Raw genomic sequence first — 15,353 nt, forward strand, 5'->3', positions numbered from 1 at the left:
AAAGTGAGAATAGAGGGTCAAGAATACAGAATATCAAGCTCCTAACTCAACCTGCGAAGCTAAGGCTGGCCGGAGAATATTTACATACAAAATATACAATCCCATAACCCAAAATACATGTTTAAAACCCTAGTTCTCCATAAACCTCTAAGAGGTGCAACAATAAAGCATATATATACATGAGGAAAGTCTATACATATATATAACAAAAGATCAAAAGTAAAATCTCAAAATGAATCCACTTCGCTGCAGAAACTCCAGACCCTAGCGAGGTGCCTCTCGACTTGCATCTGAAAAGCAACAATATCGTATGGGATGAGAACCAGGGGTTCTCAGTATGGTAAAGGTGCCACGTACATAAGATATAAGGTCCTGGGAATGCCAGAGGCATTCCTAGAATGCCGACTCTCAGATTATAAAACTTAAAGGACTAAAATAGAAACCATAAGTCAAGGTGGTTTTCTAACAATTCCTAACTTAACCAAGTCTTAAGCCTAACTAAATCCCTAACTTCTCTGCCCTTCCTCCGTTCTTCTAACTCCGATGAAATTACAAAGACAAACAAATAGACAATGGCAAACACAGGTAGAATACAAATAATACAGATAGCAAGTATAACAATTAGCATATTAAAATCATTTAGGCAATCCCAATTAATGCACAAGCAAGCAATTCAAACAATATGCATATGATGTATGCCTACCCTATGGCTGCTGATATCAACTGTCGGTTATATAGCTATCCCGACATATCCTGGTAGCTAACCGTGGACAGTCCTTCTGTACGCGCATCCCCAAGCTCAAAAATAAACCATGGGACGGAACCCAAGCTGACATGGGGGAGACAACACCCCAAGCTCAATAATATTTCATGGGAAGAATCCCAAGCTGACATGGGGCTGACTTTGGAGAGACAACACCCCAAACTCAATAATATTCCATATATGCATGCCTATGGGGGAGCCCGGGGAGTTAAAATGCCCGGTCACATCTTACGTACAGGGGGTCAATGAATGTCTCAATAATAATTCAATCATGTCTCATAAATATCATTTTCATTCTCAACAATAATTCATAGCTCATCTCATCATTCTCAATTAATTAACATCATCAAATGTCTCACACATCATTCTCAGTGTTACTTTACTCTCTTAATTGCCTCATATACCACTTTCATCATCTTTATCAATCAAATACCATCTTCTCTAACCACATATTACCTTTTAAAAATCTTTCTTCATTTTCAAGTTACCACCATTTTCTAGCTTCATCCTATTACTAGGCTTACTAACAAGATCTAGGGCCAAAGAAATTAAAATAGAGGTTTAGAAGTTCGAAATTTAGCTTTAAAACACAAAACCTTGATTTGCTGAAACAAGGGCCACACATACGCATGGGCGTGCAGCTTGGCCCATTTCGCGTACGCATAGAACTGTCTACGTACGCATGTACGCTGGACAGAAACGACCCTTCACAAATGAAGGGTATGTGTACGCATGCAAGGAGGTTTTGTCAAATATTTGGCTAAGTCTGAAAGTCTGCAGATTTTAGTTTTGAACTCCAAACTTCCGACACGCATAACTTGTTCGTTTTAAAACATTTTTCATCCATTCTTCAAACGGCATAAACTTCACGGATCCAATTTTCATATGAAATGAGTTTGAAAGAACTTAGGGGTCCGGAAGCCAAGTTATGGATCGCCGATGTTCGGCCAAAAATAGGATTTTTCACAAAATCTTCAAACCTCTATTTTCATAAAAACATAACTCAATTCCAACATTTCTATACTCATAATAGCACCAAAACATACCATTTACAGCACTACAACCCCATATTCTACCACAAACAATCATACCTCAAGTTTGCATACATTTCCTTCCAACATTTTCAATCATAACATAGAAATCATTATCCTTCACATAACCATAACCAACATTCTTATTTACCCCCATCAAAGTCCTCATTATCAACTCTACATACCATGTCAACTAAATTACCAATCCATCTCCAAAACTCCTAATTTTCACTACATCATCAACTACCAACCATAAGCAACAATCATCAACTCCTTATCATACTAATTCAACATCCTTCATAAACTTTACTAAGCATTTAACACAAACATACAATTCCAACCTATCCTATGGTCATCTAGCTAAGTTTTTACAAGACATTATATATTAAATACGAGAAACCTAAACCATACCTTGGCCGATTCTCTAATAAACTTAGAACACCTCAAGTGTTCCCCGAAACACAAGCTATCAACCACCGCCCCACACCAATGAATCCTAGCTTCCATAATTGATCCAAAGCTTCAATTTCACAAGTTTGACCTCCAATTTGATTTTTCACCAACAACATTCAATCTAAACTACATATATCACTATAATTAATCCCTAAACTCAAAATCTCACAATTTCACAAGAGGGTTAGGGTTCTTACCTTGCCTATAGCTCAAGTGAGTCAAACCCAACAAAACCCACAAGCTAATTCGAACCTAAACACCAAAATTAAGCAAGATTCAACATGGATACACATTGAATTTCGAAATTGGGAAGGAGAGAATCTAAAACTGGGAAGTGAATTCCATACCTAATTAATGACTGGGCTTTGTAGAGCTTGACACTGCGGTCGCGTGGCCACAAACGGTGCGACAATCAAAACTCTAAATCAAAAGTTATCAAGAATTGAAGTTTGGAAGGTGAGGGTTTGTGTTTTGGAAGCTCTCCCCCTTCTCCTCAAGTTTCCAGTGTGAAATGCTAATGGAGGAAGAGAGAGTGTGCTGAGTCATTAAGTGTGAGTGGAATGGGTTGGGCCTTGGGCCCAATAGGGCCCGATTCAACCGGTTTGGCCCCTTCAGCCAAATCTTGGACCAAATTCTTTAAAATTAGTGTTAAAAGTCTTATTTTAATTAGCTCTATCTTATTAAACTATAAAATTCATATCCTTAATTTTTTTCTAATAATTATTAATTTATTAGCTAATTACTTATTAATTTTACGGGTTTTACAACAACAGCCCTAAAATTATCAAAATAACCCCAGCTGGGCTGTTCTTCATGGCCGAACCACAATTCACAAGCAACAACACTAATTCAACAAAATTTCAACATAAAACTCAATCAAACTCAACAATAATCAATCAAACCAATATTTACTTATAAAATTCACATTTAATTATTATAAAATTACCAAACCTACCTCCGTATGAAATCAAAACAACGGAAGCTCCGGAGAAGCTTTTTGACCGAGCAGCTGAAGAAGAAACGTCATAAATTGTCTGTGCCTCCTAGAACTCCAATTGGCCAAACTCAAGGGGAAGGGGAGCTATGTCACCATCAACTTCTACCGAACAAAAGAAACGTCAACGTGAAGAAGAAGAAGATACGAACACTTTTATTGGATTAGATTTTTTATTGGAGTTACGAATATCAAGAAATCGAACTCAGAAGGGTTGAGGTTCCATGATTTTCTTTCTTTCTCTCTCACGGCCATTCTTTCTTTTTTATTTCTTATTGGTTCGTTTCCAAGAGATAATGAAGGATAATGATGATGATTAATTAAGGTAGTGATGAGTTGTCAAAGAATGGGGTTGGGTGTCGCGTTATAAGGCTGCTGAGTCAGCGATTCAAGTTATAAATATCTTAAACGGATAATTATAAAAGCTGGATATATTAAAACACAAGTAAAATTTAAAGAGCGTGTAAACACGCGCTTCCTCAACTTTGAATAGCGCGAAATGAGAAACGGTTCTTCTTCAACGTTTGTATTCCATGTTCTTCCTCCTACTCCTTCTCCTTCTCCTTCTTCTCCTTCTTCTTTGCATTCCTCCTCATTTTTCTTCGCATTCCTTCTTCTTCTTCTTCTTCGCGTTTTCATCCTCATCGTGGTTCTTTTTATTGTTGTTATTGTTGCTGCATTTTTTTTCTCCTCCTCTTTCTATTATTTTGCAACATTATGTATTTTTTTATTCTTTGCTTGATTTTCTCTCCCAAGAAGAATTATAAAAAAAACGAAATAAGAAGATGAGGAAGAAGAAGCAGTAGAAGATGAGAAGGAAGAGGAAGAGTTTTAAATTATACAGAACTTATCAGAATAAAAATACACCTAAATATCTTCGTGTTACACCTAAATATCTTCATGTTACACCCAAATTTGCTACAAATACAGAAAAATGTTTCCTCTAATGCTGCATTTTTTTCTTCTTTTTTTTCCTTATTTCTTTCTTTCTTTTAGTTAAATGAATGTAAGTTCATCCTCTTCCAAGTAATTTTGCAGCATTATGTATTTTTTCTTCTTCTTTATTTGATTTTTTGTTTTTATTCTTGTTAAGAGAGTAAAACAAAAAGAAACTTGAGAATGTAAAACAAAAAAAAAAAGATGAATAAGAAAAAAAAGAAGATGGTAATGATGATAAAAAAAAGAAGAAGAAGAAGCAATAGAAGATGAGGAAGAGGAAGAGGAAGAATTTTGAATAGTGCAGAAATTATCAGAACAAAAATAAACCCAAAATTCTTAAAATATACTCAAATATCTTCATATTACACCCAAATATTTTTGTGTTATACCCAAATTTGCTGCAAATACAAAAAAATATTTCCTCTAATGCTGCATTTTTTTCTTCTTCTTTTTTTCCTTATTTCTTTCTTTCTTTTAGTTAAATGAATGTAAGTTCATCCTCTTCTAAGTAATTTTGCAGCATTATGTGTTTCTTCTTCTTCTTTGTTTGATTCTTTTGTTTTTATTCTTGTTAAGAGAGTAAAACAAGAAGAAACTTGAGAAGGTAAAACAAAAAGAAGAAGAAGATGGTGATGATGATAAAAAAAGCAGTAGAAGATGAGTAGGAGAAAGAGGAAGAGTTTTGAATTATGCAGAACTTATCAGAACAAAAATACACCTAAAATTCTTAAAATACACCAAAATATCTCCGTGTTACACTCAAATTTGCTGCAAATACAGAAAAATGTTTCCTCTAATACTACATTTTTTTCTTCTGAATTGAACCAAACCTCAACCACTTGATTGGATTTAAAACAATAAAAGGAGGTGAAGAAATTCCAATGAAAAAAGAAGGAGAAAGAGGAGGAGGAGGTGGTGGTGTTAATGACGACGATAACGAAAAAGAAAAATAACGAAGAAGAAGTAGAAGAAGAACATGCAGTAAGGGCACGAAGCGCGTGAATATAAATGACTTGTAAAGACTTATATGGGAAAAACGCTTGTATGTGGAGAATAATTCTAAAAATATATATAAGAATCTGAATTTAATTGAACTCTTATAATAAAATAATTTCTAAAATAAGGAACTCCAATTTATGAAATGAATTATAGCTTATTTATATTTTCAAAATTGTGGATCGTTACATGATATACATTAATATTGTAATTTTTTGTATTCTTTAAAATTATAGAAAGAACTAAAATTTGAGGATTTGATTTTTATATCTAAGATTTTTTAATTCAGTTTTGCTAGAGAATCAACTAGGGAGGAAGACAACTCCAATCAACTAGTTAAAAAACAGGTTTGTTACAAAAAAAAATTCTTTATTAGCCTAATTTTTTGAATTTTAAAATAAAAAATAAAAGAAGTTGCCTTCATTGGCTTATGTTTTAGTTGACTCTCTAGACCTTTTTTTAATTTTTATAAAATAGAAATTACAGGATATGATTTATGTACTCTAAAGCAAACGAAGTTAACACTCCAGTCATCTATAATTTTGAAAAATGCAATTGTCACTCCAATATGAAAAATAAAAAGTGACTATCCAAAGGAGGAGAAGAAAAAATAAAAAAATTCAACGATGATGAGGAGAAAATATGCGAAAAAAGAAGTACATAATTCGCGACAGATATTGTGTGATTTTTTTTAATTTTGGCCAATTTGGTTAAAAAAACCGTTGGATGTGTGGCGTAATTGTTTTTAAAATATAAAATAAAGGAAAGAAAAAACCACCGCAGCTGACACATGTAAGAGGTAAAAAAGCGTAGTTTCCGTTTCCCCTTATGTTCATCAACGTTCCTCACTTCTCCCTCCGTCTGGTAACCGGCTCTCTGTCTCTCTCTCTCTCTCTCTCATCGGAAGTTGAGCTCATCCCGCCATCATAAGCCTGTCTTGCTATCTTCGCCATCACGACAATGTCACCATCATTAGGTATTGTCTTCGCTGCTCACTGTTTTTTCTCCTTCCATTAAATGCATTGACTCTAGAAAATTCATCGTGTTCTTGTTCAGTGTAATAATACTAATAATAAGTTAATAACAATAATAACGATACTTAGTTAGCTTTTAAGTGTTGTTTTGAGCATAACACTCTCATGGACAAATGGGAATCATGTTTTTTCTCCTCCCATTAAATGTGTTGACTCTAGAAAATTCAACGTGTTCTTTTTCAGTGTAATAATACTAATAATAAGTTAATAACAATAATAACGATACTTAGTTAGCTTTTAAGTGTTGTTTTGAGAATAACACTCTCATGGACAAATGGGAATCATTATATTACTATCTTCCAAAAAGTCCACAAGTCTTTTTAGGTGTTCTTAACTAAATAACTCCATCTCCATGCGAATTGAGGAAGGAATATGAAAATGGGCGAACGTCCAATTTGGGTCACTCACCGTCGGATTTTCGATGAGCTGAACTACTTTGTTTTTATTCTGTTTTGTTGACTAGGCCTAGGATAAAGTAGAACTTGATATAGGCTTCATGTTAGATGGCATATGTATTTATTTCTTTTTGTTTAACAATATATACATATATAACAATGTAAGCAATTACAATTTCATACGTTATTTAATTTTACAGACTTTAGTTATCATGATGTAAAGTAAACACATGAGAGTTTACGATTTGGATTTATGTTGAACTCCTGGTGAACTTTCCTGAACTCAAGTTTAATAACTTTGGATTTTGGATTTTGGATTTATGCCGACCTCCTCATGATATTGTGTACATTTAAGAATGTTGTGATTGGCTTAACGGTGAAGCTCTTTTAGTTATGGTGAATTTGCAGCAAGCATTGTGACTAAATGAAATTATATTGCAACTTTTTTGTACTGATTGTAAACATTTCATTTATGGTTATCGTTGAGGTTGTCAATTTGTTTACTCATTATTATATATCTAAATGTTTGGCAAATCAATGTTACATAAAAGTTGTGTTTGCCAAATCAATGATATGCAAAAGTTGTTGACAGTTGTTATTTGTTAATGGTTGCTCCTTCTTAAATATGCTCTAGTTGCTAGTCCCTGACTTCCCTCATTTTAGTAATTGGTTTCTATTCCCCATGTCTTGTTTCAATTGCAGGTCTCCTTATATCTCAAGCAAGTTTACCACATAACGGTATTGGTTTCGTAAAATTTTCCTAGAATTATTAGAATGAATGATCATGATTTGCCTACTGTGGGTAATTTGAACAATATGATAAATTGTCGGTTTGCGATAACTCAATATAAATAGTTTTCTTAATTGTATATAAAGTTTAAGTTGATTTACTTGCCATATAGACACTAACTAATGGGTCCCTATATTATGTCACTTTGAATTCCATAGCATACCTTTTCATGGCAAACTATTTTATTTTATTTTATTTTACTTTTTTGATACACAAATGGGTGAAAGACCCAGAAACACTAAAAAACTAGCACTTCAACACTCTAGAAAAATTAGTTCCAGAAACATCAGCAAGGATGTGAGGGATAAGAGAAGGAATGAGGGCTTTCAAAGAAGCCGATCCCAGTTTCGTGAAATTCCCCTTGTCTAGTTAGAGTATCAGTGCAAGAGTTTGCCTCCCTGAAGATGTGATCGACGGCTGTATCACCGATTTCTGCTAGAAGCTTCTTGATGGAGTTAATGAGAGAGTAACTGATGTGATGAACGACGTCCTGCTTTTGGATTAAGTCATTGGCACATTTGGAGTCTCCTTCTACCATTAGCTTAGTGATTGGTAGCTCCTTGCCAAATTCAATCCAACATAAAATTCCCATAACTCAGTGATAAACCCCAATTTTGTGGTTTATCTTGTGTTTAATTTGGGGAATTTTATCAACTTTTCTCACATTTATTCAATGAAATAGCATGGTTTTGTAATTCTCCCTAAATTTGTGCTTAAGTATGAAAACATACTTTTTAGGCCTTAAAATAGCTAAATTTAATTCACTTTAATTCCATTCGATGCCTTGATATGTTTGTTAAGTGATTTCAAATTTAGGAGGCAAATATTGGATTGAAGGGATGAAGGAAAAGCATGCAAAGTGGGAGAACTCATGAACAAATGAAGGAATCGCAAAGCTGTCAAGACTAACATCTTCCTACTAAATCGATGATAACTTGAGCTACAGAGGTCCAAATGAGGCGGTTCTAGTTGCGTTGGAAAGCTAACATCCGGGGCTTCAAAATGATATAAAATTTTCCATAGTTTCCTGGCGTCTAGAGATGCGTACGCGTGCATCACGTGTACGCATGGGTGGATCAGCGTGACTCACTAAAGGCAAATCGTGGCCAGCGATTTCTAGCTCATTTTGGGCCCAATCCAACTCATTTCTGATGCTATTGAACCCAAGGATTGAAGGAGGAATGAACCAAGTAGCCATAGTTTAGTTTCATCATGTTTTAGAGTAGAATTTTAGAGAGAAAGGCTCTCTCATCTCTCTAGATTTAGGATAGAAATTAGGGTGAAGTTAGGTTAATCTCTCTCAAATTTCTCTTTCAATTCTTGTTTTGATTTCAATTCTCTTTATATTTTAGTGTTCTATTGTCTTAATCTTCTTAGTCTCTCTTGTTAATTTCTTATGTTGCTCTCTTTTATGTTAATGAACAATTGTTGGATCTTGATTTCTTTTAATGCAATTCTATGTTTCCATGTTCTTTTATGTTTACCTTCATTGCTATTGTTGATTTCTTGCTTATGATAGTTGTGGATTTTGTTAATTCTTGCATTTTGTGATATTTACTTTTATTGCACTCTAGGTGTTTGATAAAATGTTTTCTCTAGTTTTTGAGTAGTTTTCTTGACTCTTGGCCTAGGCTAAGGGAATTAATTGATCTTGAGTCATTGGGTCTCATTGAATTGGTGATTTGAGAATCCTTAATGGTCAATTTGATAACCATTGCTACTAGCCTACTACTAAGTCAATTAGTGGCTAGGATAGGACTTATGGATTGATGTTGATCAAGCCATTTGACATACTTCAAGTATAGAAGTACACTTAATGAGCTTGGTTCCTCATAATTGTCAATATATGGTTTGTAGACAAGGATGGTGATCTCAATTCCCCATGTCTTAGCCAAGAGTTCTTTTCCATCCTTTTATTAATTCTTGTAATTTACTTTCTTGTCATTTATATTTTCTTGTCAATTACCAAACCGAACCCCTTACCCTCTTCATAGCCAATAATTGAACATTTCATTGCAATTCCTTGTGAGACGACCCGAGGTTCAAATACTTCGGTTAATTCTTATTGGGATTTGTACTTATGACAACCAATAAATTTGTATGTGAGGATTCTTTGTTGGCTTAAAACTATACTTGCAACGAGATTTCATTTGTGAAATTCTAAACCATACAAGAAACCGAACATCACTCAGCCATAGTGATGGTACAACACCCAATCTTCATGTTAAATCCTATGGTAGGTCTTCCAAGAGCGTCCCTTAGCAAGCCTCCACAGTCTCCTCTGGCTGGGTTGGATGACAAATCCATCATCGTTGAGTTTCATCCAACCCTCCTCCAGCAGAAACCATCGAATCCCCTCTTCCCTGGTAATGCATGATACACCTGCCTTTCTTATCTTGTAGATTTGCTCATGAAGAGGGTATCTTATTATCAATAACTCATTCCAATGCATGTACTCTTGTGCATAATAATTGATTGGCGTTTTTCTTCCCGACTGAACATTATACATGCATCACATGTAAGTATTTGTTTTGGTCATATAGTTATGTGAATTCTTATGCTTTTTTTGTGTAAGTCGGACAATACATGTTATCTTTTGCTTGAACTTGGAAAATTTAAACTTCACTTTGTATGATTTTTGAGTTGGCTTTGGTATATTTTAATAGAATAATAAACTTCCAATAATTTTGGTTTGAGTTTAATTTAGGTGAGAACAATGTTCTCCACATATATAGAGAATTCTTGATTCAACTAATGACTCGTTTTTCTTCTCAGAACCAACTATGGATAATCAATTTCTTTTGCTCCTTGTCTGGTTGGAGTCCTATGGTGGCCTCTCTCTTACATTGGCATACATTTAGGAGGTAATCCTCAAGCTTTATGCTTTTGGGATCTAGTGACTTATAATGATATTGATAAAAAAAATTAATCAAATAAAAGTACAGGCATGGTAAACATCATTCTTAATGAATTTAATATATATGAAGTTTGAAATAACATACACAATGAATGACTTATTTGCATTTAAAAGAGAATTTTATCATATTTATCGTGTCATGTTATTCTACTTGAATGAAATTGGTTTAATTGGAAACAATATAATATTTCTCTTACACGTGAGTTAGATCATAATCTTATTTTATTACATTTTTTAATAATTTAATAAGTCCTTATCTCAACCATATCGAATATGAGGCTATATATATCGAGAGTTCTCGATTTCATCGCCGCAACTCACAAACCCTAGTCCTCAAGTGTCACACAAAATCAACTTGAAATCCTTTTGAATACTACGGAGATTTTTAGTGATTGAATCATATCAGGTAATTCTACTTTCTACATCCTAGTGATGATTAAAATTGTATCCTTTGCAGTTCATTCCTTAGAAGATTGGGATTTCGTATCGTTTATGTGAAAAAAATGATAATTATCGTATCCTAAACTTTTGTTCAGTAGTAATAAACCATAGAAAACATTCAATTTCAAATAGGATAGATGACTTTATGGATAATAAATTTGCTAGTTAAATATTTGTTCTATTTTCCTTAATTATAGAAGAGGAGTATATAACTTATTACACGATTTTGATGATATCTTGCAGTAGTTTCAGTTGCAGGTTTGTCGTTTGAGAAAGTTTCGCAAATTAAAAGGTTCAGATAAGTGTTATATATATCTGATACTTCTCTAACGATGCCAGGCTTTCCTACTACAACTTGTGAAACATCGTATGTTCTCTTATGACCATCTTTGATGTTCTCTTGGTTGTTTCTTGTTCTCGAGAAACAAATGTAGTTTTCTTTTCAGAAAAGTGGTGCAGCTTAGTCAATGTTTATATCTGTCAATCTGTGCAAATATTTCAGAAACATAAATCAAATATGCTATCTAGACGCTCAAGGGGATTTATCTATTGAAGAGGAGCTTTCTGCAGAAGAGAGTTTTGCAGTTTATTGCAAGCCTGTAGAATTCTACAACATTCTTCGGCGACGTGCTTTACGAAATGTACTGCATATGATTGGTTAAAATTATCTGTTATTGATAGTTATATTGTGACTATTCATATTTTTTCATGGAATATATTACATGAGCATAGGGTGTATTTTATTCTAAGTAACATTATTGTTTCTGTTCCTATTGTTTTAGAAGGATTTCTTGTACTTTCTGTTTACTTGCCTTGTCACTTGCTTACCTCTACTTGCTTATTTCATTCTCTTCTTATTAAATTATTTCTTGTTTTGTGAAAAAAATTGAAAAAATATCATGTTGGGTTCCTCATGTTATGTTGATGTGTGACAATGACATTGCATGTTTTATTCTAACAATATACTTTTCTATTTTGTAGCCTACATTTCTTCAGAGATGTTTGGACTATAAGATAGAGGCCAGGCAAAAAAAGAGGCAAGAGTTACCAAAGATAATCTTCCTTCTCCTACTTGCACCATTTCTTTCACAATTTATGTCATTTCATGCCACATGCCTACAGGGTGGATGTGCTACATTCACTTTAAAGTTTAAATAAAAATATTTGCGAAGCTTAGGAGCCATTTATTGGTTTTGGGTGGTTATAAATTTGATCATTTGAACTTGTTTTTATTTAATAAGAACCGGCGAATATTCATGTTTGTCAGTCTATGATCACCATTTAGCTGCAAGTCAACATCAGAACATAACCTTGTCCAATCTATACAAAGATCTAAAATCCAATGTTGGTTAAACTCCAAACGTCACAATTCGTGACCAAGCCTAATGTAAAATGGGATGAAGATTGTCCAACCGTATCTAACTAGTGCTTGCAAACATATGACATGCTTCCTAAGAGTAACTAATAATCTTTTCTAGTATAAGATTCTGTTTAAAGATCAATGAGATATACATTATGTACATGTTGTGATACCATTTTTAACCTTTATATTCAGCTGTGGATATGTACCCGTTGATACATTTGATTGACTATGACGTAGTTTGTAAAGGTTTCATTTAAGGCATAATTTTGCTCTTTTTTCTCTCCTAATTTTTCTTTCATTTTACCTATGTAAAGTATCTTATCTGTGATACTAATGAATTATATTTCAATGATTAGGATACAATTGACAGCTTTGTTGGGTGATATAGATCAAACTCAAGCTTTATTTCCCTTGTATATTTGTCTAGCAAGGGTGGTTTCTAAAGATGAGGATGCCAAGGTAGGAATTGCGCATGTTATTATGAGCTAATTAATATTACTCATGCCAATTGGGTTCTTACTACATATATTTTATCTAATAAATGTTTCTGATTCTTGATGTTTTAACTACAAAAACAAAGAAGTATTCTGCTTTATATCGCATTGGTCGGGTTTTCATCTTTCAAGATCCTTCTGAAGTTGATGTTGATACTCAACAAAAAGCAAACTTTTTGCTCCCTGACATTCATAGACTAGCTCTGACAGCTAAATCCGGGTCACTTGTTCTCTTGTTTTTCACCGCCGGTATGCATGTATTTGCGTAATCCTGTACACACACATGACACATGCAATATAATATAATATCATTCTTGCTAAATTCTTTTTTACTTGCAGTGGAGAACCCAAATTTCCCATCCGGGGTCAATGTAAGCCTGGTGCCTTTAGCTCCGAATTCATCTAAATGTGAGATATGCTTTTATTGCTTATATATGAAATGTAAAATTTGGCTGCAAATGACCATATTGTTGTTACCTTGCTATTAGTTGAACTAAGGTTGCGAGAATCGGACCGGTCAATAAACCAGTAAAGTCATTAGTTTAATAATGATTTACTGGTTCGACCGAGGTTCAACCAATTTAATTAAATATTAAATAAAATTATTAAAACACTAATATATAATTTTAAATATATAAATTCAATAAATGGTTTTGGTGCTTCCGAATTTGGTTTTGGTGGTGCCATCAAATAATTGTGGAAGCAACGTTCCAATGTGGTGGACGAGAAGCTTCAAGAGTTCGACGACATCTTTAGGATTGCGGGGCTACAATGGAGACGGCGATACCAACGGATACAGAGAGAGAGAGAGCTCGGCGATGATAACGAAGCAGGGCTGCGGTGGCTGCATGGCTGCAGTGGATGTGGTGCCTGTGGGGGCTGCGGGGCTGCAGTGGTTGCAGGCTGCGGTGGCTGCAGTGGCTGTAGGTTCTTTGTTCTTTCAATTTCAAACTTTCACTTCAGTTTCAAAGAAGAGAGAAGGGAGAGGAGCGGGAGTAGGAGTGGGAGTGTGGGACTGGGTTGCATTGTGGATTTAGGGTTTTCCTTTTTTTTTTTTAAAAGGTGAAAACGGCGCCATTTTGGAATGGTTTACCGAACTGGAAATCCTTTAATAAACCGGCCGGTTCTATCGGTTTATCAGTTAGCTGTCGATTTGACCAGTTCTGTAACTGATTTTTTGTCAGGAGATTCATGAGGCTAATCGATTGGTGACTGGTTTCCGATTAGCCCAATTATACCGGTCAGTCTGGTTCAATTTTCAGAACTATATTTGTTGAACCACATGTACACATGAACACATGTTCACACACACGATGACACTCTTCGATCCCGATTGAATAATAACCTGCTCAATTAAGTGCTTAAAAATTTACTTTGAGGCTTGATGTGTGTAAGAGATCATAAGCAATTCATATATGTTGCAACTAAAAGCATAAGCTTTTATTTTGGTTCTTAAAAAGAATAGTATCATAATTCTGCAGTGTGCAAATGAAATGATTTGTAACTAATGCTTTATTAAAGATTAAAAGACTGAATAGATTATTTTATAGAGTTTCTCTTCTAGATATGTCGAGAGACTATTCACCTTTGCTATATTGATTATATATTTTCCTTCTTTTTACCCTCCTAACTCTTATGTAATTAGATTTTCTGTGATTTTATTTTAGAAAAGAAGCTGATGTTTCAAGGTCTAGTATGTAGTAACAGGTCTCCCCCCGTGTTGATTTTAATGAAATGGGTAATTTTAGGGGTGTGCATAGACCGGGTGAAACCGGATTTGATGTGATCCAAATCCGACCTGAAATATATACCGAGCCTATTTATTAGACTCGAACTCGGCCCTAGACCCGATGAAACCTATACACTTTTGGGCCACGATTATACTGGGTAAAAACCGGGTCGTTAACATTACATTACCTTGATACCTTCTTATAAGCTAGCATGTGAAAATATCCAAATTTCCAAGACTCCAACCATTATTTGACATGGTAAAATTCACTTAGAAAAATATAACAAGAACCAACTCTTCTCTAAAATTAAAGCATAACCATAATCAATATTAATATTATCTAATAACTCCAAATATTTAAATCAATATAAATAATACAATATTATGCATTAGTCTAAAATCTTATGCATTTTAAACATAAAACATTAACTTATAGTCTTATAATAATTAATAACACAAAATATTAAGGTTTACAATACTTAAATTCCATATAAAAATAGCCATCATCCATCACTAATAATACAAAATATTAATTGTGTATGATGACCGGGCCACCGGGTCAATTTCGGGTGACCCAAGCCATGATTCGGTCCCGATCCGAAATAATGACCGAGTCTATTTTTGAGACCCTTACCCGGCCCTAGACCCGGTGAAATCACACCAAAATAGTCCCTAAAGTATTCGAGACCGGGCCGGATTTTCGGGTCGAGCCAAGCCATGCACACCCCTAGGTAATTTCTATGGTTCTGAGAACTGGACTGAACTGGTAATTTGATCAGGTTAAACTAGAAACTGGCTTCCGGTGTGGTTGACATACATAACCTGTCTGCCACAAACCGGTAAAATACCTTTTGAATCGATAAAAAACCGGCAAACCAATTGAACCATTTCCAGTTTGGCCGGTCTAGTAGGTTTTTCGGAAAAAGAAATTGCAGAGCCATAGAGTTAGAGAGTAGAGACTCTACCTCCAAACTAGGGTCTCCATTTCTGCTCTTCCTCTTCTCTTCTATTCGT

At 34.4% G+C, this 15,353-nt stretch overlaps 1 protein-coding gene across 7 annotated transcripts in view; it reads left to right on the forward strand.

The window, feature by feature from the left end:
- Positions 1-15,353, forward strand: part of LOC107618826 (polycomb group protein EMBRYONIC FLOWER 2-like) — a 34,249-nt gene that overhangs the window by 5,479 nt on the left and 13,417 nt on the right. For 5 of the 7 annotated variants that reach the window (XM_021112776.1, XM_021112778.1, XM_021112779.1 and 2 more), the window contains exons 1-3: positions 12,435-12,575; positions 12,697-12,859; positions 12,950-13,018. The exons of 1 other annotated variant lie outside the window; for it this stretch is intronic. In XM_021112776.1, the coding sequence (XP_020968435.1) occupies positions 12,450-12,575; positions 12,697-12,859; positions 12,950-13,018 (358 nt within the window). In that variant the 5' untranslated portion in view covers positions 12,435-12,449. Of the gene's footprint in view, positions 1-12,434; positions 12,576-12,696; positions 12,860-12,949; positions 13,019-15,353 lie in introns of those variants that run through there. One more of the 7 variants, XM_021112777.1, reaches the window with a different exon arrangement.

The sequence above is a fragment of the Arachis ipaensis genome, chromosome B09, assembly GCF_000816755.2.
Source record: "Arachis ipaensis cultivar K30076 chromosome B09, Araip1.1, whole genome shotgun sequence".
Taxonomy (NCBI): Eukaryota; Viridiplantae; Streptophyta; class Magnoliopsida; order Fabales; family Fabaceae; genus Arachis; species Arachis ipaensis.